Source organism: Ambystoma mexicanum, chromosome 5p, assembly GCF_040938575.1.
Source record: "Ambystoma mexicanum isolate Mex_15411 chromosome 5p, UKY_AmexF1_1, whole genome shotgun sequence".
Classification (NCBI taxonomy): domain Eukaryota; kingdom Metazoa; phylum Chordata; class Amphibia; order Caudata; family Ambystomatidae; genus Ambystoma; species Ambystoma mexicanum.
Genome location: NC_090930.1, coordinates 1052007675 through 1052034688, shown reverse-complemented (window position 1 = coordinate 1052034688; position 27014 = coordinate 1052007675). Strand labels below are relative to the sequence as shown.

The 27014-nt window shown below is 46.0% G+C and overlaps 1 protein-coding gene across 2 annotated transcripts in view; it reads left to right on the top strand.

The window, feature by feature from the left end:
* Window positions 1-18002: 18002 nt before the first annotated feature.
* The window catches only part of MCUR1 (mitochondrial calcium uniporter regulator 1), a 595058-nt gene continuing 586046 nt past the window's right edge, over window positions 18003-27014 (top strand). For both annotated transcript variants that reach the window (XM_069613550.1, XM_069613549.1), the window contains exon 1: window positions 18003-18236. In XM_069613550.1, the coding sequence (XP_069469651.1) occupies window positions 18080-18236 (157 nt within the window). In that variant the 5' untranslated portion in view covers window positions 18003-18079. The remainder of the gene's footprint in view (window positions 18237-27014) is intronic.

Here is a 27014-nt window from a genome sequence, read left to right as displayed (position 1 = left end):
TTCAGTCGCGTGTATTCTGACACGTGGGTTCCTGATTTCTTTGCATGCTGCTTTCCTGTCTACGTGAACTCTATTTGCGTGTAAACCTGCACGCGGGCTTTTTCCTCACGCTTGCAAGAGCGGCTGTCCCGGCTGCGTGAACTCTATTGCATGTAAACCTGCACGCTGGCTTTTTCCTCACGCTTGCAAGAGCGGCTGTCCCGGCTGCGTGAACTCTGTCGCGTGTAAACCTACACGCAGGCTTTTTCCTCATGCTTGCAAGAGCGGCTGTCCCGGCCGCGTGAACTCTGTCGCGTGTATCCTGCACGCAGGCTTTTGAACTCTGTTGAACGTGTAATTCCACACACATAATATTCTTTGCTTTGGAGTGAATCCCTGGCACCTGTGAGGAGATAACAGGTGGACTCAGTTCATCCTATTTCTGTTTCTACGTGGGAAAGGAAGTATTTCTTTTGAAGATGATTGTGCACAAGACTTTGGACGCTATCCTGTGGTGCACCAACCCGGTAACTAGCGTGAGCCTCGTGCCGTTCGGATAAGTCTCCCTTACTAACCTTCCCTTCCTTTTCGTTGTTTCAACTCCTGGATTTCTTCAGAGACTTGGTGAAGACTTCAGTTCTAAGCCCACAGGTCAGTGTTGTTAACTAGTGATATTGCTGTTTTATAGTCAGTTGATTTGGGACAATTTCTTATGATACTTTATTTATCCTAGGCTGACTTCCTATAATGCTCCCACGCCCTTTCCAGTGATCCCTCTCTCTGCTTGTTTCATCGATCATAGAGTGGTATCATTTGGAAGGTCTAATTTGACTTCACTACTATCAAGTTGTGTGAATAAGGATCCGGAAGAGCCCTACCAATTGTATCCTTTTTTGGTTACCGTATCCTTATCAAAAGATACCTTGGTGATTTATGACAGTCCAACAACGGACTGCGACGGATCCCGCCTGGAGTTCGAGACAGTTGATGAGTAGGCCCAATTCCTCGCTCGACCATCTCCCCACGGTCGATTGATCGCCACATCTGGCTCCCCATCCCCATCGGCTTGTGTCCGATTCTATTACCGGGCATGAGCCAAATATCGCCTTGCCATTCCATGCTTCCATGTGGCAGTACCACCATTCTAGCTCTGTTCTCACCTCCAGAGATATGGGCACTTTCAGTTCGCAAGATAGACTTTTCCTGAGATTGTCTATCTTCAAACTCTGTAACGGTCTGTAGTGCAGAGGTCCTGGAAAGATTGCTTGTATCGACGATGACAGACGACCTACCAGCCTCGCTATCTCCCTCAAAGATATCACCTGTCTTGTCATCATGCTCTTTATCTCTCTCTTTATGCAAATTCACCTTCCCCAAAGGTAGCCTGAGAGTACCCTGAGTTGTCTCTAATATAAAACCCAGAAATTCCATTTGCTGTGCTGGTTCTAATTCTGACTTTTCCCAGTTTATTAGAAATCCCAGCTGTTGCAGTAACTCTGTTGTTTTCCGAATCTGTTCCGAAGAATCTCCCTGTCCTGGCACAACAGACAAATGTCGTCCAGGTAAATAATCATCCTGATTCCTTGTTCCTTGTTCCTTGAGATGACTTACCACTGGTTTCAATAGTTTGGTGAAGCACCATGGTGCTGATGCTAGACCAAACGGAAGACACTTAAACTCCAATTTCTCTCCTTTCCAGAGGAACTATAGTAGTTTCCTCTGATTCAATTGAATCGGAATTGTTAGATAGGCATCCCGGAGGTCTATCCTTGCTAACCAATCCCCTCTCTGTAGGATATCCCTTAACAGGTGAATCCCTTCCATCTTGAAGTGTCTGTATATAAGAAAATAGTTCAGACCCTTGAGATGTATTACTGGTTTTACCTTGTGTTTGCCTTTTACCAAAAACAGGTTGCTTATGAAACCTCCCTGTCCTGATGCTGGGCCGATTGCCTCCTTTATTTTGAGTAACTCTACTTCTCTGTCTAGCAGACCCTCGTCTTGTTTGCTGAACCTTATCTGCCTTGGTATGGTTACCTGTGACGGTTCCTGACAAAATTCTAACTGAAAACCTCGAACCGTCTGCATCATCCATGCATCTGAGGATATCTCCTCCCATTTTCCTAAATGCAGCCTCACTCTTCCTCCTACTGGAGGAATGTGTGTTTCCTTCCCTTTCATTAGCGCTTTTACTTCCCTGTGTTATTCTGGTGTTGTCTACTGCTGCCTCTCCAGCCTCTGCCCCTGCTTCTTCCTATGGAAGGGAAGAAAGGGTTCGACCTCTGGTCCTCTTGTTTCCAGTGGTATCTGTCGTTGTAGGACCTACTACATTGATAACGGCTGGACGAGCAGCCCTTTCCTCTTACAGACCAGTCGAAAAACGTCCTGCCGAAGATCTTCTTGTGTGATGATTGCGCCTTGTCCATCAATGCATACGTGTTGGCGAATTTTGCCATGTCTTTTATGAATAAATCAGCAAACAGTTTGCCTTTCGCTGCTGCTGCTTGCTCGGAAGAAGCCAATTCTCCCAGCCTGGAGTCCAACTTCATCAGTATGGATCTCCTTCTTTCCGTCGCCAATGCCATGTTGGCATTCCCATCGAGCATAGGGTTCTTTGTGCCCATCCAGCAACGATCTCCGGATCAATGGGTTCCTTCTTTGCCTTGGCTTCTTCAGCAACTTGCCATATCCTAGTGATAGGGCCCAGCATGTCTAAAAGCTTGGCCTGACAGGATCTCCAGGACCTGTCAATTCCTTTCTTCACGTCCCTGCTGTATGTCCCCAGGAACGTAATTATTCTCTCGTCGATATCCGCTGTATCAGCCAACCCGTCCGGAACTCTAGGCCTGGGGCATTCAGCTCTTAATTTGTTTCTAGCCTGTTTGCTCAGGGATGTTCTCAGTCTCTTCCTTATATATTCAGTAATTCTCTCGGGGGTTCCCACTCATTTGATCTCGGATGCACCAGCTCATCTGGGTCAGATTTGTCTCTGAGACTGTTCGTCCTCCCTCCTGCCTTTTTTGTTCCTGGGCTCCTGCCCGTTGCTTTCTGAGAAGGTCTGATTTCCTGATGCACTATATCCATCAGGTTTAGAACTGCTTCTGCAGTATTCATCAGATGATTCATCTGAACTGTAGTTTTGTCTCTCCCGAGACCTTGCCTTCCTCCTGTTTGCTCTGGATCTGTGCTGTGAACCTAGGGGGGTCTGGGAGCTACGATCCCTGCAGATCTTTTTCTTTCTTCCCCCTTTGTCCCTGCATGCTTTTTTCAGCTACGTGATGCTCTGAGACAAAGCCGCCAGGTCTTGAATTATACCCCTTTCCTCCCTATGGGGTCTGCCGGCACCATCCATCCTCTGTACAGCTTGACTCATGCGTAGATCACTAACATGAGGTCCCTCAGAATCTTTGGAATAATCACTCATTCCTTATTCGTGCCGTGTAAATAATAATACGCAGTTTTCTTGGGTTGCCCCTGTCAATCTGCTTATACTTTTGTTTGTAGTTAGGCGGGTCTCTTATATAGTTTTGCTTGGGACTGTGCCTGTCTTATTGAGAGAAATAATTATATATATATATATATATATATACTTTCTGAAAAAGTATCACCTCCTAATTCAGGCAGCTAATGACAGGTCTAATCGTAGTTTATCCTGGGACTGAGCCCGTCGCTTACTGAATTTTTGCAGCAACGGCTAATAAAGCCTGCGGTGCTGCTCTTTGGCCATCAGGTAACATCTGCCGTCTGCTGTCAGAGGTACACTTTCCTCACCGGTGTAGCGTGTGCTGAGCAGATCTGCTACTCAGATAATGCCTTTGATGTTATATATATCTATATTCCAATGCTCGTATCCCTACAAAAGTACTCCTGCTGTCCATTCAGGTATGCAAGCAACGGTGCCAGAACCCCATGAGTACCGTCGCAAACTTCCATGTCACAGTGCCTTCTAACGAGGCTAGTGAACGCCGGCACGAACAGTCCCGTCGCGTCCCAATCCTAAGCGGATATGCTCTGCCGAGTATCCCTGATGCGCCGCGCTTTTTAAATAGCTTCTAATTACGCACGCATGTTCACATGTTAACTCTTACAGTCATACATTCATAACAAACATTAGAATAGAAAATAAATCAAAGTACTTATCTCAGCTGCTCAAGCAGCAAAGAAAGAGGAAGGACTGCGGATTATGCAGTGTTTATAGGGTGAAAGTGAAACGTGATTGGAATGTAAAGGTCACATGGGTTTTGTGGATTTATGAAAAAAACGAACTACGAATTCACTGAAGTTTTTGTGAATTGTAGTTTTTATGTTACATTGTTTTTCATAACTGTTTGTTTATACTTTGATGCTCGAGAAGTAAAGAGAAGAGCAGAGCATAATACAGATTTTCCATATATTTGTTACAGAAAGTCATGATTCTATTAAAGACTCAGAGGCAAAAGATTATGCTCAAACTTCTCTTTACTCACTCGAGCAGCATCGATAAAACAACAATCATGAAAAACAATAAACTACAAATCCCAACAAAAACCAATACATTTGTTGTCCGTTTTTCATAGGTTGTTATGAACACGTGACTTCATTCCCCAATCACGATCACTTCTCCTCTATAACATGCTCTGATTCCATAGTCCTTCCTCTTTCTTTCGCTGAACTAATTCAAACTTGCGCCCCAACCGGTAAACGACTTAACTCTCCCTTCTATTCTTCTCAATGCGTCGTTTTCTGCTCCGTCCCTGAAACAAATATAAACTATTACCAATTTCATTATGAACGGGTGGGCAATCGCATAACAATAACATTAGCATACCAAATACAAGCTTGCATTATTTTTGAAATATCACATTTATCTACTTCTATAGCAGCGATTGAAATTGGGTGGAGTAATCTTTCGCCTCTGCGTCTTTAATAGAATCATGACTTTCTGTAACAAATGCATGGAAAATCTGTATTCTATGTCAAGACTCGGAGGCTCATATTATGCTTGTTTAAAGCTTACCTACCACCAACGACGCTACTTGCTCCACTGGTCTAAAATAAACATTCTTAAACGTCTCTTCATTAGACCAGTCTGCCGCCTTCAGAATATCTTCCAGACGGGCTCCTGCCATAAAAGCAGATGATGCCATAGCACCTCGTGTGGAATGTGCTCCAAATTGACTTACATCTAACACCTGCTTCAGCCATGCACCACCTGACCCATCTAGACAAAGTGGCTGATGCTACTGCTCTAAAAGGTTTTCTAATAGCTATCAGCAATTGATACTCTCCCACAGGTCTCACCCTGTTTGCTCTTTCTTCATACACTTTCAAGCATCTAACTGGACACAATTTAGGTTTGCCCGGAAAAGCCATGTACTAAACCGATTTAATGTTTGTCTTTGTTCTCTTCTCTATGTAAAATACTACCCCTGAAGGTGAAAAAGATTTCCTATTTACTTCTAAAGCCTTCACATCGGATACTCTCTTACAAGAAATCAGGCATAATAGGGTAGTTAACTTAGCCCACAATGCTTTCCTAGATAAAAACTCATTGTCTGGCCAAGTCTCAAACATCTTTAATACTATACTCACATCCCATAAATGAGAATATATTGGCGCAGGTGGTCTCATGCATCTGATGCCTTTCAGAAGCCTACATACCAGAGGGTGCTTGCCCACCGGCTTACTATCAATGTACACATGACCTGCCGAAATCGCTGATCTATAATTATTAATGGTCCTGTAAGCCTTTGCCTGGCCCGCCAAGAAATTCACTATGTGAACTACATATGTACGTACGGGATCAACCTTTCTCTCCATACACCAATCACTCCATTTATTCCATGCCAATCTATAGGCCTTCCCTGTAGCCGGTGCCCATGATTCTCTAATAAATTCCTGAGCTGTCCCTGAAAGTCCTGGCTTAGACCAATTTGTCCTGAAATCGCCCAAGCTATGAGACTCAAGTTCCCTGACCTCACCAATGGATGAATCTCTCCTGCTGGGTTTAACAATATATCCTCTCTGTCTGGTAACCGAATTGGAGCTTCGTAAAACAACTCCAGAAGATCCAGAAACCAAGCCTGACCTCTCCAGTCTGGTGTTATCAAAATCACTGTGCCTTGTTGTCGCTTGACTTGCGCCACTGTGCACGCTATCATGGCGAACGGAGGGAAAGCGTAGTCTCTTGCTGGTCCCCATACCTGGAGAAATGCATCCGTCACTGTCGCTTCCGGACCCGGTCTCCAGCTGTAAAACCTGTAGATCTTCCTGTTCAGTCTGGAGGCGAACAGATCTGTCTGACAAGGACCCCTGCAACGCATTATCTCCTGAAATACTGAGTCGTCCAGCTACCAATCGCTGGAGTCCCTCGGGTATCTCTAATTCCAATCTGCTACCAGATTGAGATCCCCTGGCAGATGCTCCGCTCTTATGCTTATTCCCTTCTGGAGACATATCTGCCAAAACTCTTTGGCCATCTCCTTCAGCCTCTTCGATCTTGTTCCGCCCAGTCGATTTATATATCTGACCGCCGAAACATTGTCCATTTTCAACAGAATGGCAGCTTTCACTCCTTCCCGGGTCCAACACCAAACTGCGAAGGAGCCCGCCAGAAGTTCCAGGCAATTGATGTGGAGACCCAGCTCTTCGCTCGACCACCTCCCTCCTGTCAATTGGTCTCCACATCTGGCTCCCCATCCCCATCGGCTGGCTTCGGACTCTATCACCTTGTCCGGGGATGAGCCAAATATTGCCCTGCCATTCCATGCTTCCATGTTTTAGTACCACCATTCCAGTTCCAAACTCGCTTCCTGCGACACCCTCACTTTCTGTTTGTAAAATAGACCTCTCCTCATATTACCTATCTTCAGCCTCTGCAACGCTCTGTAATGCAGAGGCCCTGGGAATATTGCCTGAATTGATGATGACAGATGGCCTACTAGCCTTGCTATTTCCCTCAATGAAACCTCTTGCTTCGTCATCATACTCTTGATCTCTTTCTTCACTGAGTTCACTTTGTCCAATGGGAGCTTGAGAACACCCTGCGTCGTCTCTAAGCTGAACCCCAGAAATTCCATTTACTGCGCTGGCTCTAGTTCTGACTTCTCCCAGTTTATCAGAAATCCCAGCTGTTGTAGCAAACCCATAGCTACCCGAACCTGTTGTACTAGAACTCCCTTGTCCTGACACATTAGACAGATATCGTTCAGGTAAGATCAGCCTGATACCTTGCTCTCTCAGGTATGCTACCATGGGTCTCAATAGCTTGGTGAAACACCATGGCGCTGAAGCCAACCCAAAGGGAAGGCATTTGAACTCCCACTTCTGTCCTTTCCATAGAAACTGCAAAGGTTTTGTCTGCTATGTCTGAATTGGAATCGTTAAGTATGCATCTCTGAGATCTATCCTTGTCAACCAATCTCCCTGCTGGAGAACATCTCTTAAAAGATTAATCCCTTCCATCTTGAAGTGCCTGTACACTAGAAAGTAATTCAAACCCCCTCAGGTTTATCACTGGCCTTACCTTGCTTTTCCTTTTCACTAAAAACCGATTGCTTACAAAACCTCCCGGACCTTTTCAGGCTGGACCTATTGGTTCTTTACCCTGAGTAACTCTACCTCCTTGTCTAGAAGTTCCTCGTCTTCTCCGCTGAACTTTATCTGTCTCGGCAACACCTCCTGATATGACTCTTGCCAAAATTCCAACTGAAAACCTCGCACAGTCTGCCTTATTCATGCATCTGAGGACAACTCCTCCCATTTTCCTACATGCAACTGCACTCTCCCTCCTACTGGAGGAATACTCACATCCAACCTTTTTGTGTATTCCACATCTCTCACCTGAATTATTCTGGTACTGTTGTCTGCCATTGTTCCTCCAACCTCTACCCCTGCCTCTTCCCCTGGAAGGGAAGAAGGGGTTGGATCTCCGATCTTCCTGTTTCCAAGAGGCTCTGTCTCTATAGGGGCCTGTATACTGGCCACGGCTGGACGAGCAGCCCTTTCCTCCTCCAGCCCTGTCGAAAACCTTCCGGCCGAATATTTTCTTCAGAGAAGATTGGGCCCTATCCATTGAGACATACGTACTGGCGAATTTCACCATGTCCTTAATAAACAGGTCCCCAAACAGCTTGCCCTTTGCTGCCATTGCCTGCTCAGATGTCGCCATCTCTCCTAGCCTGGAATCCAGTTCCATTAGGATAGACCTTCTCCTCTCCGTGGCTAACGCCGTATTAGCGTTACCTAGCAGAGAGAGGGTCCTCTGAGCCCAGCCAGCTACAATGTCTGGGTCCATTGGCTCTTTCTTGGCCTTAGCCTCTTCCGCCAGCTGCCAGATTCTCGTAATTGGCCCTAGCATGTCCAGCAACTTATCTTGGCAGGACCTCCAGGACCTATCGATGCTCCTCTTCACGTCCCTGCCATACCTGCCCAGGAACGTAATGATTCTGTCAACGATTTCAGGGGTCTCCGCTACCCCGTCCGGAAACCTCGGTCTCGGGCACTCAGCTTTCAGCTTAGATCTTGCCTGCTTGCTCAGCGGGGCCCTCAACCGTCTTCGGATGTACTCCGCAATCTTCTCCGGAGGGTTCCACTCATTGGACCATGGATGTACAAGGTCATCGGGATGGAACTCGTCTCTGAGAGGATCCTCCTCTTCCCTCCTGCCTCTTTTACTCTTAGGCTGACTTTCATCCTCTTCTTGGGAGGTCTGAGATTCTGATTAGGTGAATTCCTCAGATCTAGAACAGCTCCTGCAATAGTCGTCATCCGACTTTCTTGAGCTTGCGGCTCGCCCTTCACGAGACCTCCCTTTCCATTTCCCCGAGCTGGATCTGCGGGGTGAACCCGGGGTGGTCCAGGCGCTACGGTCCCTGTGGGTTTTATGTCTGCTTCCCCCTTTCTTCCTGTGTGCCTTGCCCTGCGACAAGGCAGCCAGGCCTCGCAAAATGCCACTCTCTCTGCGGGGCCTCTTCGCACTCTCCATTCTCTGGACTGCCTCACTCATGCACCGGCCGCTGACGTGAGCACCTTCAGATTCGTCTGAGTAATCACTCATATTAGTAGTGCCTTAACAGATCTATTTGCAGTTTTCCTGGGCTGCCCCCATCAAAATGTATATATTTATATTGTAGCTTAGCGAGTCTCGGTATCAATTAGCAGTCTTGCCTGGGACTGAGCCCGTCAATGAGATCTTGCACAATCTCTTAATGCCTCCTCCCCAGCAGGCAGAACAATGAGGGGTCTATATGATTTTACCTGGTTACACCAGTCTTGTATGCTTAAAATAAATGTTTTCTTGCCTGCGGTACTTGTTCTTCGTCACAAGGTGGCACCCGCGGCTCACAGCACCGAGCTGCTGCTCTCCTGCAGTGCTTGTAATCACAGGAACACTGTTAAATGATATCTCTGTGATCTCAATAGATTGTAATATTATGACTCTCCCGCGCGTACACCGCCGACCTGTTCACTTACAGAACGTAAGTTTGCAATGGCGCCGGAACTCAAGGAGTCCCGTAGCGCCATTGCGAACTTCCGTGATCACAGTGCCTCCTAACGAGGCAAAGCCGACGCCGGAACGAAAAGTCCTGTCGCGTCTTCCCCTGCGGATATGCTCTGCCAGTAAAAACCACGCGCTGCGTACCTACACGCTTATCTATGCGCGAGCACTGCCTAAAGCGCATTAATATACATAAGTATTGTCAGTCTAATCACCACACACACAAAGTAAATAAATGTCACTTATCTTTGCTGCTCGAGCAGCAAAGAAAGAGGAAGAACTATGGAATCAGAGCAAGTTATAGAGGAGAAGTGATCGTGATTGGGGAATGAAGTCACGTGTTCATAACAACCTATAAAAAACGGACTACAAATGTGTTGGTTTTTATTGGGTTTTTATTGGGATTTGTAGTTTATTATTTATTGTTTTTCATGATTGTTTTATCGACGCTGCTTGAGTGAGTAAAGATAAGTTTGAGCATAATCTGAGCCTCCGAGTCTTGACATAGAATGGGAAATCCCCCTCACTAACGTGACAGGGGGTTTAGATTCTATTAAAGACAGGAGGCGAGTATTATGCATTTCCATGTTTACTCTGAAACCACAGCAGCAAAGAAAAAACTTTACAAACAAAAAGTTTCAACGACAGAACTAGATAAGAGTTCAATGTCCATGCACGGGGAACTCCCCAAACCATCATGGAGGACAGGTCATGCCCTGCAGGGAACCAATGAGCAGGGACCCTCCTCTATATATATCCATTACTCTAACCCCAACCCCTCTTTCTGCAGCTGTCTTGCACCAGACGTCCAATGAAAACAGTTGAACTGCGCAGCGCGGAGAAAGGATCCAGCGAAACTGGAGATCTCAACCTTCCTGCAGCCTGAATCTATGACGAAGTTCTTCTGGATAGGACTTCTCACCCAAATCTGAAACAATATGAAATATAACAGGGTGGGTGGGTGGAAGCAGAACAGCCAATACAAAGGGAGGGTGGGTGGGATAATACTCGCCTCCTGTCTTTAATAGAATCTAAACCCCCTGTCACGTTAGTGAGGGGGATTTCCCATTCTATGGCATGACAGGAGGCTTCATATTATGCAAATTCAAAGCCCTTGCATCCCAATCCCAATCCCAACCTGAGCAATACACTAGTGATAAAATAAAATTATTATTCCGAATATTATTCCCATGACCAAACAGCTGCTTTGACAATTCCCTCCCCCAGGAGAGCATCTTAAACACTATAGCATCTTCCATTGAAGGACCAAGGAGCAATTAACTCCCTTTCTCTGCAAATCTACTTAATCCATATGGCCCAAGGGTAAGAGACCCCACAATAATGTTCCCACAGGAAAGCAGCTGAGAGGTATTTAGGGGTTAAGTCCAACTTAAGCATTTAAAAACACTTAAAAAACGTATACATTAGGAAATGACCCAGACCTGGATAATAAATGGAGGAAACCCTATGGGTACCCAATCTGGCAATAACAAAGTTATTTTCCTGACCCCCGGGAGAACATTCCACTTTCACTGAAACAGGAGATGCACTTTAACAGGAAAGAAACTCCACATGGATAACTTTGAAAACTGTTGTAGCGCAGACAATCCTTACTTGAAAAAACAAAGATGTGATAATACCATATGATATAATCGAAGCCGATAAGAAACACTTAGTCAAGGTGGAACCCCAAAACCAATGGACCTGAAGGTCCCGCGCACCAAGTACTGCCAACCACCGTTTTCACCCTTAGCGACCATGTTTCGCTGAGATAATGGCAGTAAAATACAATCATTGGCATGTAAAGTAGCCTTCGTAGACCGTTCTACCAGAACAACCTATTTCCGTTAAGGGAGAAACAGAAGCAAAATCTTAGTCCCATACCCATTCACTGAATAGCCGCTATCTAAAAGAAAACAGGCTTATTAAAGGCTTTCCAAAAGTCCTTGATGACCCAGATAGTGCACTGCGCAAAGAACTTCTGAAGCCCCAGGAAAAGATGAAAATATATTCTAATGAATAACAGAGGAACCATAAGAGAGAACTGACAGGCAGAGATAGACAAAGGTGGATAGAGATGACACTAGACAACATGCACCGTAAAATCCTATAGGGATGGGAACCATCCCCCTCCCGAGAAGGCCCCAAAAGGAACCGAGAAATCCCGGAGGAACCGTTCGAAGACAGTGGACTGGCATCCACCTTCTCACAAGGAAAAGAGATCACCCAATCGGAACTCCAACCGTACCAGATTGAGGCCAAGAGAGAGCTAATAATGTAGCTTTCATAAAGCGCTACAAACCATCAGGCATCTGAGCCCGGCTTGTTATAACACACGGTGTATAGAGCTCATTATCGATCTTGCAAGTATGAAAGGCTGAGTGTTGCCCTGCCCATTGGATCCTGCATCAGCAGGCTTTGCACAGGTGTTAAAGCGAGTGATGCACTTGCTGAGTTATCGGACCGACATCCTGATTGACAATATGTTGCTCCAGTCATGGAGCTAACTGGAATTGATCTTAGAGAAAGGCTCTTGTGTGTAACAGAGTTAGGTAACTGTTCCAAAGGCTGATCTAAATGCAAGAGCAATAGATTCTCGCGGGGTGCTTGGAACAATGACACGGAAGGAGCTGGCCCTCTGCCCATCTAGGTTAACTAGCTAAGGGAAAAAATCACCCTTTCCAGGGGAGAAATCTGCTAACTCCTTACTTAAGTACAGTCTATCATCCCAAAGGATAAGGTGCAGAGTTATAATGACGTGCCTAAAACCAAGAACAAACTCTGTGATTGTGGAAGGGACATCTCTAACTGTATCCAAGAAACAAATTGTATAAATATATATATATAATATATATATATATATATATATATATATGTATATATATATATATATATATATATACACACGCCAGAACCTTTGGAACCTCGGTGAGTTATCACCTTCTTCATTAACTTGGTGACACCAGGGGCTGATGGGAAAGACCAAACCGAAAGGGAGGGACAATGATAAGAGTGAACCCATCAGTAGAACTGACGTGGAAACTCCTGAGGGGAGGAATAATGGAGGAAACCCCCCAACACTAACCCTCGAGGTCTAATACCAGGAGACAGGAAACAATGAGCATAACAATACTTCTATTTAAAGAGTGCCACAAACATATGTTAAAACTTGCAAAATACTTATTATTAGAAGTATCCTATATGTCCACTCCCAATTAGTGAGAGCATATTTATCTCATTCATAATTGAGAAACCGTGAGGAAGGTTGTTATCACCGCCCCTTCTAAAATGAGGGCAAGGGAAAAACTGACAGAGGAAGAGCGCAAATAGGATCCTTGTTAACCCACAGCAACCCCCAGGGGTTTGAGATGAACATCATCTACGAAAAACCTAATGAACACCAAAGGCATTACAGGAGATATCCTATGACTAGCAGGACTGCTGTCAGCACAATCCCGCCAAAGGAACAAAAAACGCAAAGCTCAAGTCCCTCGAGCAGAGGAGTAACTGTGCGCACTTCTTGATGCACCTTCTACCGGATAGGTAGACTCAGGAAAACATCCAAAGGATCTGCTCCCTTCTCCTGAGGGGCAAGATCTTAATAAAGCCACCTGTTCAATAATAATTTGAGATGAACTCGCACGGGTAACGGCTTAGGTCAACCTGTGGCCGTGAAGGGTTTCCATTCAGCCGAGCAGGCAATCGCTCTTATAATCCAGCCCTTCATGATCCGCACATTTTCAAGTGCTAGTATTATAATCCGAACCTGGATTATATAGTTTAACCTCTCAGTGGAATGCATTGCCCTTGAGCCATCCCTTCTCACAAGAGGGGTAACTACGCCGCTCTGTAAGAGCAGAGGCGCCGTCGTTGCCGAGCAGGCAAACAGATCTCAATCAAGTAGCCCAGTACTTGCACATCAAATAGTGAAAATAGAGGTTACATCCCTCTTTAGCCAGCTGAGCAAACTGGGTTATACATGTCTTAAAAAACCCAGATACCCTCTTCCTTCGTAGGGTCCTACCCCTTATGTGCCGTAGGGCAAAGAAGGATACCCAGGACTGTGCAATCAATGTCGAGAGGGTTAGCTCACAAAACAAGAGGATGGCGCTGTCTTCCAAGACCGCCCCCCTGATGAGGGAAGAAGGCTAAGGTTCTTAACGCCTCATGAAGGCAAGTAGGGTCCGCCAAATTAACTGACACAGAAAACAAGGACCATGCATTAGGGGAGATATATATTAAGAAAACAGGATATGAGGAACAGACCAGAACTGTGGGTACACCCCTAACCTGCGAACTTAACCCCTTCAGGGGAGGAGAAACCTAAAGGAAAACGGACTGAGTTGTCCTGAACTTACCTAACGGAAAAAGAGAGAGAGAGGGGTAACTAAGCAGACATTTCTTTTCCCCCGTAAAGGGACATGAAATATCATTCTAGTACAGGATTGTGCCTGAATGATGGCTGGATAGGAAGGCCCAAGCCCCCTCTAGGTCATTTAACGACCTCCTCCACCAACCCCTGTCTTTTCTTTGAAGGATAAAGTGAGAAAACAAATAAAACAAATAAAATAGTTGTTTGAACAAAGGGAAGCGGTAATGCTTCACACACAGGTTAACCATTGCTGTGTCAAAGGAATACGCCAAGCAAGCGCACCACAAGCTGCTTACCCGAGCAGGGTATGGAAGTCAGCAGCACGCCAGGGAACAACCCTCGCATCCAAACTCAGGTGAAACCTGAAGCCTATCAGGCAGCGGCACTCAAAAATAAATGTGCTGAAATTCTGACGCAAGATACCCAAAAATAGTGAGACACCTTGTAGTATTTTGTATTTCATTTCTAAAATGTAAAGGTGGTGCATGGCGCTCCCCTCACCTGCGCTTCAGTAAGCAAAGCTGTTGCCAGGGCGCGCATGGGGATTGAAATGGGAGACCCATATGTGGAAGCCTGCACCTTTCCCATAAGGATTACTTTAAAGGTAAAAAACCCTTTTATCTCATTTGGTATAAAGTGAACAATTTAGCATTCATAAGTCAGCAATTATATATATATAGCGCTACGAACCCACAGGTATCCGAGCGCTGCTCAACCCTACCCCTGGGTCAGGGGCAACGCATAAGAAAGGAAAATTCCCTTATGGATAAATTCAAAAATTTGACATTCATAATTCAGCATAAAAAGATTTCATTTTGTTTTTAAATCATGCCAAGGATGTTCCAGACATTGGATTAGAACTCAGGTCTCCAGCATTCCAAGACCAAGCACTTACCATTTGAGCTACTGGTGGCTGTACTAGCTCCAGGAGAAAAAAGTGCTACTCAGCCCTACCCCTTGGCTGTGTGCCTGAAGCAAAGGCTTCAAAGACCCGCGCTGACAAAGACTCTCAAAATAAAAGAAAACATAACCGGGCGCACTAGGCACACCAACCCACGCGTGACAGGCCTGTAAGCAACAGCTTCTAAATGGGCCGCAGGTGAAAAATAAACAAAATAAACAAAGGGTGTGCACCGGAGGTCTGAAGCCCAGGCTTCAAAGACCCGTGCACCACAGCTGACAGTCTTTACATAAATCACGCTGGACAGGCCTGAAGCTAAAGCTTTAGCTTCCACAAGGGCCCACGCGACTGCTCGCATTATCTCAGAAAGAAAGTAAAATAAACACACAGCTCAGCACTGCCAGGCGCCCCAAACCCATAAAAGGAACCATACTTCAGGAAGAAGCACGGGCGCTCCTGACCCATTAATTCTGTTAGACGCCACAAAGTAAGTGGCCGTTCAAATAACATAGCAAATAAATTTAAAATAAGGAAACACAATTTTCCAAAGTGAAAGGCGCATATATATATATATATATGCAACACCAATTCATATGGCAAACACTGACTAACATGTAAGACATAACTGAAAGGGGTGACTTAGTTCTGTGGTGTCAGCAGCAAAGAATGAGGGGTTGGGCGCGGCGCTTGTTCTTCTTCTTGCTGATAGATTTTTATCCATCAGCGGTGATTTTTTGGATACCGAGGCTTGAGCCTCATTACTCCATCTTCTCGGGTTGAGTGTGTAGTCGTGGGTTTGTATTCTTCTTGGTCTGTGTGGTCTTGTCACAGTAGGGCTGGTTTCACTGGGTCTTCGCAGTGATGGGCCGCGGGTAGCGGTCGAAGGGGTTTGCAGTGGTGGCAGTGAGTCTTCTGATCAGAGGGTTCGGGTTCTGATCCAGTTCTTGGCAGAAGTTCTTACTCAGCTTCGCTAGATGTTCATCCAACATCTCGATGTCCAGGTCTCTGTGAAGGTCTGCTATCCTTGTGAAGATTGGAGCTCCAGATGATATCCGCAGGGCCTTGTTCTGGACTATCTGAAGACTCTTCCGGTGTCGCTCATGGCAGGTCATCCATGCTGGTGAGGCATAAGTCAGGGTTGGTCTGATGATCGCCTTGTAGACGTTGATCTTTGTCCGGAGGGGCATGGACTTGCTCTTCAGGAGTGGGTACAGCGCTGCCATCTTTCCTGTTGCCTTCTGCTGAGTATTCTCGATGTGGCTTTCCCAGTTGAGTTTGCTGTCCAGGGTCACACCGAGGTAGCGGCTGCTGCTCTCCCATTTGATGGTCTCCCCGTTGAGGCTGATGTGTGGGTGCTCCTTGATCTTCTTTCTGGTGAACAGCGTTGCAGTTGTCTTGCTGGTGTTGAGTTCTATCCGCCAGTCGCTGTACCACTTTGCGATGGTATCCAATGAAGCTTGCAGGTTCTTCGCCACTTCCTTTTCGCTGAAAGACTGGGAGATTACTGCAACATCGTCTGCATACAGCGCCAGGTTCGTCTTGTGGAGATCTGTCGGGATGTCGTTGGTGAAGAGGTTGAACAGGAAGGGTCCGAGGTTCGATCCCTGTGGCACGCCTGCTCGGATGGGATGTGAAGAGGACATCTCAGACCGCATGGCGACATGGAAGGTGCGGCCTCCCAGGTAGCTTGCAATCGTCTTCACCAGGTAGTTCGGAAATCCCAGGCCAATCATCTTGTGCAGCAGTCCCTTGTGCCAGACTCGGTCGAATGCTTTGGCGACATCCAGGAAGACGATTCCTGTGGACTTCTTGATGTTGAATCCGTGGCTGATGGTGTCCACCACTCTCAGTAGCTGAGGGGTTGGGGTTAGAGTAATGGATATATATAGAGGAGGGTCCCTGCTCATTGGTTCCCTGCAGGGCATGACCTGTCCTCCATGATGGTTTGGGGAGATCCCCGTGCATGGACATTGAACTCTTATCTAGTTCTGTTGTTGAAACTTTTTGTTTGTAAAGTTTTTTCTTTGCTGCTGTGGTTTCAGAGTAAAGATGGAAATGCATAATATGAAGCCTCCTGTCATGCCATAGAATCTGAGCCTCCGAGTCTTGACATAGAATCAGCAGAAAGGGGATATTAGATTTTTCACTAGAAAAAATTAGAATCAGCTAGAATTGGATATTAGATTTTTCACTAGAACAAATTGAGTGGTCCTGGACAAATCACTTTATGTCAGCAAGACGTGATCATGGCCAGGCTGCTTCCAGCCCACCCCACATCATACATGCCAACCCTCCCTATTTAGCCGGGAGACTCCCGATTTTTTACTGCAAAAAAATACTGCAATTTTTCACGTTCTCCCGCCTAAAATAATTATTTCCCCAATGCATTCCTATGGGGAAATTGTTGTCTCCCGATTTCTGTGTGGAAATCTCCCTCTCATGGTGTCAGAATGTTGGCATGTATGCCACCCCATCAAACACACACATTAGTTAATTATCCGTAATGTTGACCAATGTGGCAACTGCGGCACAGCCCCTTTTCTGTGCTTCTAAATTAAGCCTTTGTATGGAGTTGTTTAAAGGATGCAAGGGCGGAAATAAATAAAACAATCAGGGAAGCCCCGAGGCTATCATCAAAGAGGCATAGTTAACTCTGCTGGCGAACGTGGCCGCCATGTTAGTACTGGAATTGAGAAACAAGAAAAGGTATTCCTGCGACTAGAAATGTTTGAGAGCAAACATGCCATTTTCGCACATAAACCTCAGCACGCGTTATCTATAGAACTTTCAATGAAAGTTTACTTTGTAAATGACTGTAGAAAATTTGCATTAGAATGCCTAGCTTGGATACAATATATTTTTGCGAGGTGTACTTTTTCTATACGAGTACATGTATAGCCGTTGGTCTAAAAAAACAAGATAATTAAATCGAATTTCACACTCAGCCATTAATTCATCCTGCGTGTTTTCCCGTTGTTCCAGCAGTCTGAAAAACGATAGTTTCTCCTTTCGAAATGTCTGCCATGTTCAAGTGAAGCCAAGGCAACATGCCTACTGCCATCACAATATGTATAGTTCACAACCAAATCATTATTGTTAATACAATTATTGATCTATACGCTAGCATTTAATACTTTCAGCTATTGATTTACTGCAAATTCACAGAATTAATATGTTTGGATAAGTAAATACATTTCCTAACCCGTTCTCCTTATTGTGTGGGTGTGATTTGTTTTGGGTTTATTTTGGATTGTTAGGAACTGTTTTTGAAAGCATTGGTGCTTGTTTTCCTAACGTGCACTGGGACCACTGGACGACTGTGTGGATGTCTTGAACCTCCAGCTGCAAAATGCCACTCGCTGCTGCAACGGTTACTGGCAGCAGGATCATTAGAGGAGGATTATGGCGGTGGCGCTGCTTCACCTGCACTGGTCTGGTGCCCCTAGCAACCCATCATTACGTGTACTCTCACAAGATCCCGCAGCACACTGTCAGCAACAGGAGGGGTGAGCATGGATGGGAGGGGCAGGTCAGAAAAGCTGGGGCAATAGGTAGGAGTTGTAGATGCTTAGCCCATGATCGCACTGGAAACGCACAGCATGATCGTTAAGTTCTAGTCATGACTAGCAACGAGCATTGTAACACTCTTCATCTGACAAGGCTTTGCAGGGAGGGTACCTGGTTTACAGGTATTTTCATTGCTCTGCTCCCAACCTTTCAAAGTTGACATGAGAGTTGTGACATTGAAATGCCTACCCAGCCCCATTATTCCGTTTACGCTCGTTTTCGTACTTAATATTTGTAATGGTCACAACGCTAGATATTAATAACCCATGTTTTGGTCTGGCATGGAGAGATTTAGCCCTCTTTTTGATTTTGTGTGCGTGCACTTTTGGGATTCTATATTGCACTATGTGTGCATCCGACCCCTCCTCACCCGCACATAAAATTCTGCAAAAGCCATCCTACTCACATTAGTTCTCAGGTGCATCTAGGATGGCCAACTTGGCACATTTATTTCACAGGACACTTTAAATGTGGAGGCGCATCTGTGGTTCTTCCAGGTTTGTACAACATCATTGGTGCCCCCTTACATGCATACAGTGCACTGACCTGTTAGAATTCTCTCCAGAGCCAGTCCTGGTATTTCCCTGCAACATCACAGAAAAGTGCATTACACGAAGTGTAATCTGTCTTTGATACTTGGTATCATTGGAAGTGGCTTTACAATGAGTTGCCAGTAGGCAAGTAGCATGTGTTCAGTGATGATTGTCATTGTTAATAAATCTATATGGAGCTGGTTGGAGTACTAGAACTATTGGACTCCTGCGCTTGATTTGGTGGTTAGGTTCTACCTTGCTGCCTGTGTAAGTCCTGGAATAGAAAGTTGCACTGGGGGGTTTGACCCTTCAAACTCTCGCCATGTATCAGGAATATGACTCCTTACACGGAACGTCCGGCTACCCAGCATCAATCAACCTTGTTGAGCAACCACTTGTCGAATCAATTGGGGCCTTCCCCAAGTACCCAATACAGGAATCACTGTCCAGGACAGACTACATTGCCTTGAAAGTTACCCCTAAGGGTCGAAGCACCTGTCGGCTACACAATTAAACCCTAGTTGCCCACCTCAACCATTGGTTTCCGGCTCATTAAGAGAAAATACACACTCCTCTTCATTCCTGATACCTGGCACCGGTTTTAAGGGTCCAAACCCCCCAGTGCAACTTACTATTGCTATATATGGAGCAACTATGTAGTTTAGTAAATCATGATGGTTTTTTTTAAATTAATTTTTTGAATACCATGAGCGGTGAACTGAATCACTTGCAGGGAATATAGATAAGGGACAGTGAGATTAAATTATTTGCCCAGGCTGTCACACTTTAGTTTAAGTCGTGAAGCTGGGTTTTGGGCCCAGTCTGCAATTTAAGCCCTTGGCCACATATCTTCCCAACATATGTTCAAATAAATGTTTCATAAGGTTTTGGGTTTCATGGGCTTAAGTAATATGCCATTTTATAACAATGCCTTCAAAAGTGCTCAAATTACTTAATAACCTAACCTGATAATATATACATTGTTATAGAAACACGTTGAGCCAAAACTGTACGGTTTTAGCTTTATTTTCCACATCCTGAATGGAAGTTTACAGTAGCATCATGCAAAGTGTGCAGCAATATTCATCCCTCCCGTTTCTTATCACCTACTATTCCCATCACCGACTATTCCCATCTCTCTTAAGGGACAACAGCCCCTTCCAATAGGCACCTCACTGCTGTTTCTGGGACAGTCAACCTCTTCTCACCCCCATTGTACTGTTCTGCTGACACCGAGCAACATGCTAAATTGCTGTTTAAAAGACCCCAGGGAGAGTTGCAGTCCCAGCAATAGGAAGTGGGCAAGAGACTTTTCCCTAGCCTGTACAGATTGTGTGACATGTGAAACAGCATATACAAGCGGGATCATCTTGCAAATAATGGGGCAGTTGGCCACAAGGATGGACTGACATAAAATGGATCCGGGCACCAATGAAAAGTGACGCACAATCGCAAATGGTAATTTGTTACTTTTCTTGACAGTTTGCAGGTTTGGGTAAAACCTTTTGCAGGTAGTGCCTTTTTGAGCATATTTGGTCAGTAACATTGGTGCACAGTGCAATAACTGACAAAACTGTCCCAAAACAGACCCATAATAGCATGTTGAGCTGCCACTTTGGGCATTGCCGTATAGGCCAGACAGTGCCTGTTGACCACCCACTGCCTTGACTACTATGCCAGCCCACTCCTCGCAGCACCATCCTTACTAATTCTCCCAACTTTACAAAGTGCTCACGCTCTCCATCTCGACCTTGTCAGGGTGATTATCCCGGGATCGGCTGAGCCGTCCGCGGACCTCCGGCTTGGAGGCCCCAACTCCTCCCGTGCTTCACAAAAATTAGTATGAGACACACACAAGGAGCAAGGTGGTTCTGCTGTTTATTATAACAACGGCAGGGATGGGTCTAGGATCGTACACGTCCGTCCAGACTCTCAAACTTAGTTGGGCTCGCAGGCCCTTTTTATAGCAGTATGACGCGCTACTTGCGTCACCTGGGAAAGTTAGCAAAAAACCTATTGCCACTTCGGATTGGTTCCCCGAGTGGTAGGGTTAGTATAGGATACATATAGAGAAGAATATTAGTGGTTAAGGATGAGTCAGGTGGTATACTTGGGCTGTCCCTTCTATTAGATACTTGAAAATTGTTACACGAAGACCCCTGATGATTGGCTAATGTTAGTGGCGTCAGTGATGAGTCCCCCCATGTTCTGATTGGTTCTCTCGTGAGCCCCCAAGCCCGGGACCATCGTCGTTCCCAGCTCGCGGTGTACCTGTCACTAGCAACAATGTGTAACTATGTGTTTGTGCAGAGAATGTGCGGGTTTGCTCATAGGCTTGAGAGCAGGCCATTCCCATCGCCGTAGGTGTCCAACTTGCCATTTCGCTGTTGCAACCTGTGTCCCAGACGTGGGACCCAGGCGACTTCTGTATCGTGGGTCTGGCACCTTGTCAGATCGGCTTGGTCACGTGTGGAGAGACCGTAGCTGGAGCGGAATTCTGCACATTTAAAGTTGTATTTCGCTTCTGTGTGCTTGGCTTTGCTTACAGGTGTGACCTTGACGCTGGCTGGTAGCATACGAGTTGCAACATCGCGCCCTTGGCTACGAGCTCTTGCTGGGCTCGTTTTGCATGATTAGCACTTGTATTCTTGCTCATACAGTGTTCATGGTGGCTCTTGTTTGCGGCCTACTTGGGCCTAGTTCATGAGTAGGGACGCATACTCCATGGTACCTATGTCGCGGTTTGACATGGCGTCATGAGCGATATTATGTCTACATTATAGTGTCATGACGAGGCGAGAGGTGGGAGAAGGGTCAGCAAGCGTATACACGAGTTCCTCAGGCGTCTTGCGTTTCTGCATTACTATAAATGGGCCTATGTGGAAAAATAAGAAAGATGCGCGTCAGTGGGTGTGTCCGTCACCTACGTCATAGCACTGAATATGTTCTTCGTGTAGGCTGGTGCGTAAGTGACCAGTGTGTATGGTGGCACGTGTGTTTTTTGGCAGTTGGCTAGGTCGTTGTGGCATCTCTATCAATGTGGGAGCTCGTTGCTTTTGTCTTAGTCGAGTTCCTCCATGCCGCAGGTGTCGGCTTGAGTCGGACAGGCTGGTGGGCATATCCTTATGTTCTTGAACCAGGGTATTTTGTCATCTGGTAGATAGGTGAACTCGTCTCGTGGTGGGTGCCTGGGCCGCGATCCTCTAAGCCATGGTCGCGATGAGATTGGGGGGAGCTTGTTCTCCCATTCTCCCACTTCAGTCCCCCCTCTGGTCGACTTGTCGACCACAAACATATCCTTTTCTTTATCTCCTCTTACTCTCCATATTTTAGTTATTCCACCCAAGTGTCCATAGTGGTTGACATGGTCTTCAAACGACCAGTACATATAAACACAGCTCCCTCCTGGTTTGCAGTAAACCCATCTTCCAACATAGCTCCTCGGGTTTCTTGGGTTCTCCAACTTTACAGATGGTGGATCCAAGTGGTTGGTAATGATCTGTTTACGCAGTTTCTCTCATTCCTTTATTATCATGTCCGTGTGCTGGTCGTTATCAGTTGGCATCAACGGATGCATGCCAACCATTCCGATTCATTTCGTCTGTAGTGCGTGCCTTCCTGGCCTTCCAGAACCTTATTACAATCAACACTGCTGTAGCTAATATTATGCATCCAACTATCACTTTCAGCCCGTCTGACAGCCATGATGGCATCCATGACCATAACAATGAAAACCAGCTAGTATCCTTCTTCACTCCTTTTGCTTTTTTCCATCATTTTGGAGTGCACCTGGGCCAGTTGTGATACTGCTTCAGTAAGTGTTCCATTATCTGCATCGTTAGCAGGAATAAATGTGCAGCATGATTGTCCTATTTTTGCACAAACTCCTCCTTCCATGGCCGTGAGAAGATCCAATACGTATCTGTTCTGTAGTGCTACCATTCTTACCACTCGCAGCTCCTCTTTTATGGCGTTGAATCCTTTTACTGTTGAATTAATCGTCATCATTAGTTCCCATCGGGTGATCTGAAGCCATTTTGCATTTGCATATGCTTATAGTCCTGGGTGTATTATTGACGAGAAGAACATTGCAACCCTGCTGAATAATCTATGTTCAGGTGGGATGGAGGTGAGTGCTGTTTCCGACCTTCCCCACAGGTAGTTTCCTGTCAGGGGTTCTCCTTGTCTTTTCATTCTCGTTGGGATGTTGTTGTTGTTGTTGTTCTTTCCCTCTTGTGTTTGTACGGACCTTCTCTTCCTCTTGTTTCCTTCGTCCATTTTGGCGAAATTAGCCATGTTCACATGTTTTTTGGGCACCACTAGTGATGGTACATTGATGTGTACCATGGTGCATATACCATTCCACAACGGAGGCAGGGTGTGGTATGCCTTATCTCCGCAGGCCCAATAGTGATCCATTAATGCTGCCGTTCCAGCACCCCCCTCTGGTAGTTATAACACGCTTCCGCAGTTTGTGTTGTATCCCACATCCGTGTCTCCTTTGTGTTGGTAGCATAGCTTGGGTGCGGTTAGCGGTAGTATGCTTATTGGGTCTTCATCCTTCTCCATCCATGTCAGCATCGGTACATATTTGCCCCATGTCGTCCAGCATCTGTCGTTGTTTTCCTGTATGGTGGTAATATTTTCTCTTGTTATCATGTTGCTCCCAACCACTCCTATTTCCCATTCATTGTTCATGTATATCTTCCCTGTTATTGTCACATGGCAGGTATTCTAGCGTTACTTTCTTCGTTTCTCCTTTATCAGGGCCACTTGTCATGTATCTGAATGCCTCAGCGTGTAAGCTGCTATTATGGTAGCTCAAATATGACTTTAGGAAGTTGTTTTCGTATGGGTATGTGTCCCTTGTTTCCCACTGCATCCTCACCACCGTTCCTTGGAATCGTCGTCTCGTTTGGAATAGTGCCAGATATACTATATATCGCGCTGTCTTTTCCTGTATTTCTGTGGCAACAAATGTCCTTGAAGCGCTCATGGCGTATGGGATCAATGAGCACACATAACAGCTATCTTCTCTTGTCTGCTTACCAATTTGGGTCATGTGCTGGTACCACATGTTGTTTGAGACGTGTGCTGAATCTATTATGTAATTATCAATACCTTTGTTGTCAGTTTTGGGTGCAGCCATAATATTGATAGCATAACTTTTCTGCCATACAGAGGCAGCCAACAGACCAGTGATGACCAACACTCCTATCGGTTTTATTACGAGAGCTAGTCTCACTGGCATTTTGCTCTTACCTTGCTGCAGTCCGGCAGCTTATTCTTGCGACGTTAAAGCTGCCGCCTGAAAATCCTCAATATGCTGGTTATTGTTGTTAGTTGTTGTTATTAAGCTCTCCCTATCAAGTAATCGTTCAGTGCGCAGGCAAAGAGCTGTTCCCACGCTAATCTTAGAGATCTATCTCTTAGAGCCGGTAAGTGCTCGTGAAGATGGGGAAATTATTGCTCTATGGCCAAAACAAATGCGGTGTAATACACGCGTACCCTTCTTCTTTTTAGGTACTTTGGCCTTCTTATATGATATACAAATTGGTGTGATAGGGCTTCAGGGGTGTTATCATCCGTGGGCAGCATCTACTCCTGGGCAGAGCACACTGTTAGTTACTTTATTTTCTAAACAGTACAATTATATGCGGTACCTGCATGTGCGAGAGAAAAAATAGAAAAAACATAGGGTTTTATGTGTGTGTAACAAAGTTTGTTATACAATGTCCTTCAATCGGTGGTGGCCTTGGAGGGGAGGGGGCTGGGGCTCGATTGGGCAGAAGTTTGTTTACTTTGTGATCTCGTGACCATGGGGTGGGCTGTGGGCAAGCATCCAATGTCTATGGCAGTGGTTGTGTCTGGGGAATCTGGGGGGTGGTCAAGTGTAGTGACACTTGTTCTTCCAATGGCCCTGTCGTTAACGCTGGGGCGGGTCTGGAGTTTGTAGATCTTTACGTCATGTAGGTGATTCCAGGCGCGCTTATCCTGCAGTTTCACCGCTCTGGGAGCCACCTCCTCTACCAAGTGTGGTCCGGTAAAGCGTGGGCCGTTCCACTTTCTATTGAAGTTGCAGAGAAGCACATGGTCACCTTCAGCACTAGTGCATAGTCCTTCCTTTTCCAGTTCCCTGCTGGTGTCTTCTTTTTGAGAACTCTTCGACCCGCCCCGCGTTCACTCGAGCTGTTGAGATACAAAGGCGACACTAGTAATCAAAGAAAACACATATTGATACATTTCGTCACCAAGGACAGTTGCAGTGTTTTCATAGTCCGTAAATGCTCTTGATGTTGGCGTTAAAGGAAGGCGCATTTGACGTCCTGTCACCACCTCATGGGGAGTGAGGTGGTGATCAGACCCTGGCCTATTCATCAGCTCAAACAGAGCCAGCAGAAGGCAGTACAACCAGCTCTTCTTAGTTGTCTGCTGAATTTTTGCGATCTCTTCTTTCAATAGTCCATTCAGGCGTTCACATACATCGTTGGCCTGCGGGTGGTATGCCCATGCAAATTTATGTTTAATGCCCAGCAAGGATGTGATGTGTTGAAACATTTCATTAGCAAAGTGCGGGTCGTTGTCCGACCGCAGCACTTCGCAAACACCCCACCTGGGGAAGACCTCTCCCACTAAAGATTTAGCTGCTCTGAACGCATCCGCGTGTGAGCAGGGTCCGGCCTCGATCCACTTGGAGAATGGACATACCACTACAATCATATACCTATGTCCTTGACATACATTGATCATATCAACGTAGTCAATATGAAGGTGTAGGAAGGGTCCCTCGGGCCGGGGTATAGTACCTTTTATCACTTGCAGCGTGTGACCGGCCGTAAACTGTTGGCATGTGAGGCAGTTGCTGATGAAATTGGTGACAAGAGAATTTAACTCGGGGCAGAACCAATCTTCCCTAATACGTGCTGCAATCATTTCCTTTCCTGTATGTGCTGGATGATGGCGCTGGGTCAGGGCGGTGTTCAACAGTGCCAATGGCATGGCCTCTTTTCCGGTATTATTTTGACGCCACAGTGCGTCTGTTGGGGACATCGTACATCCTCTTTTTACCCATAGTTCCTTTTCTGTCATTGGTGCGGCTGCCTGTAATTCCATTATCTGTGTTGCAGGGAGATGAGTGTACCCTTCCTTCATCATCATCTGTCTTGCCATTCCCCTCCCTCTCCCTCTCCCTGATTCTGGGGGGTTCCATAGTTCACCAAAGTATGCCGCATGCTTGGCATGCGCGTCTACTGTTTCATTCCCTTTCGAGATATAGTCGTCTCCATTAGTGTGTGCCGGGCATTTAACCAAAGCTATCTCTTGGGGGTCATTAATTACTTCAATTAATTCTGCTAGCAAGAGGGCATGTTGCACTAAACCCTCTTCTCTGCCATTTTATCAGCCCCGAGTGGACGGTTGATGTGACATATGCGCTACCAGAATATATGGTAACTCTTTTGTCAACACTTTCCTTCAAAGCCAAAATCGGCGCAACCAATTCCAAGCGGAACAGCCGAATAATGCTGTGGTAACTGCACGCATTTCACCGGGACATACATCAAATCTTCTGTCATTTTTACAACTGCTGCCCCAGTTCTCCTTAGCCCATCACTTTGGTCTATTGTTGATGAACCATCAATGTACAAAATATCCCCTCCTTTAAGTGCACCCTCCTCAACTTTTCTTGTGCATGAGTACGTTTCAATAGTCTGTGTGCAATCGTGAGCATAATCACCTTCCTCAATAACTTCCGCTATAAATCTGGCTGGATTTACGGTACTGCATCTGACAATTGACAACTCGGGTCTAGATAAGATGATCTCTGTAACGCTCACCTGACTCCCACGGGGGCGCTGACCTGGTTCGCGCTGCTGTGACCTCGTCCAAGGTGATGCGCAGGGTTCGGAAGACGGACTGGACCGGGCCCCAGATCTGGCTTGTCTGACTCGCAGAAGTATCCTTCTGTAGGTGAGACTAGGGGGTTAACTGTCTGCGGGATAATGCAATCGGCCTCCCATTTACCCCTCTCACCCTCCTCAAAACCCTGCTGTGCTTCCCCGTAGCGTCTCACCTTAGGGTCTGGAAGGACGAGCTCTCCATCCTGCTTCTGATGCAGGGGCGCGTTGGTATCCAGTTACGTCACTGGATTTTCGGATAGGTGAGAACCAAACTTGCTTGGCTTCC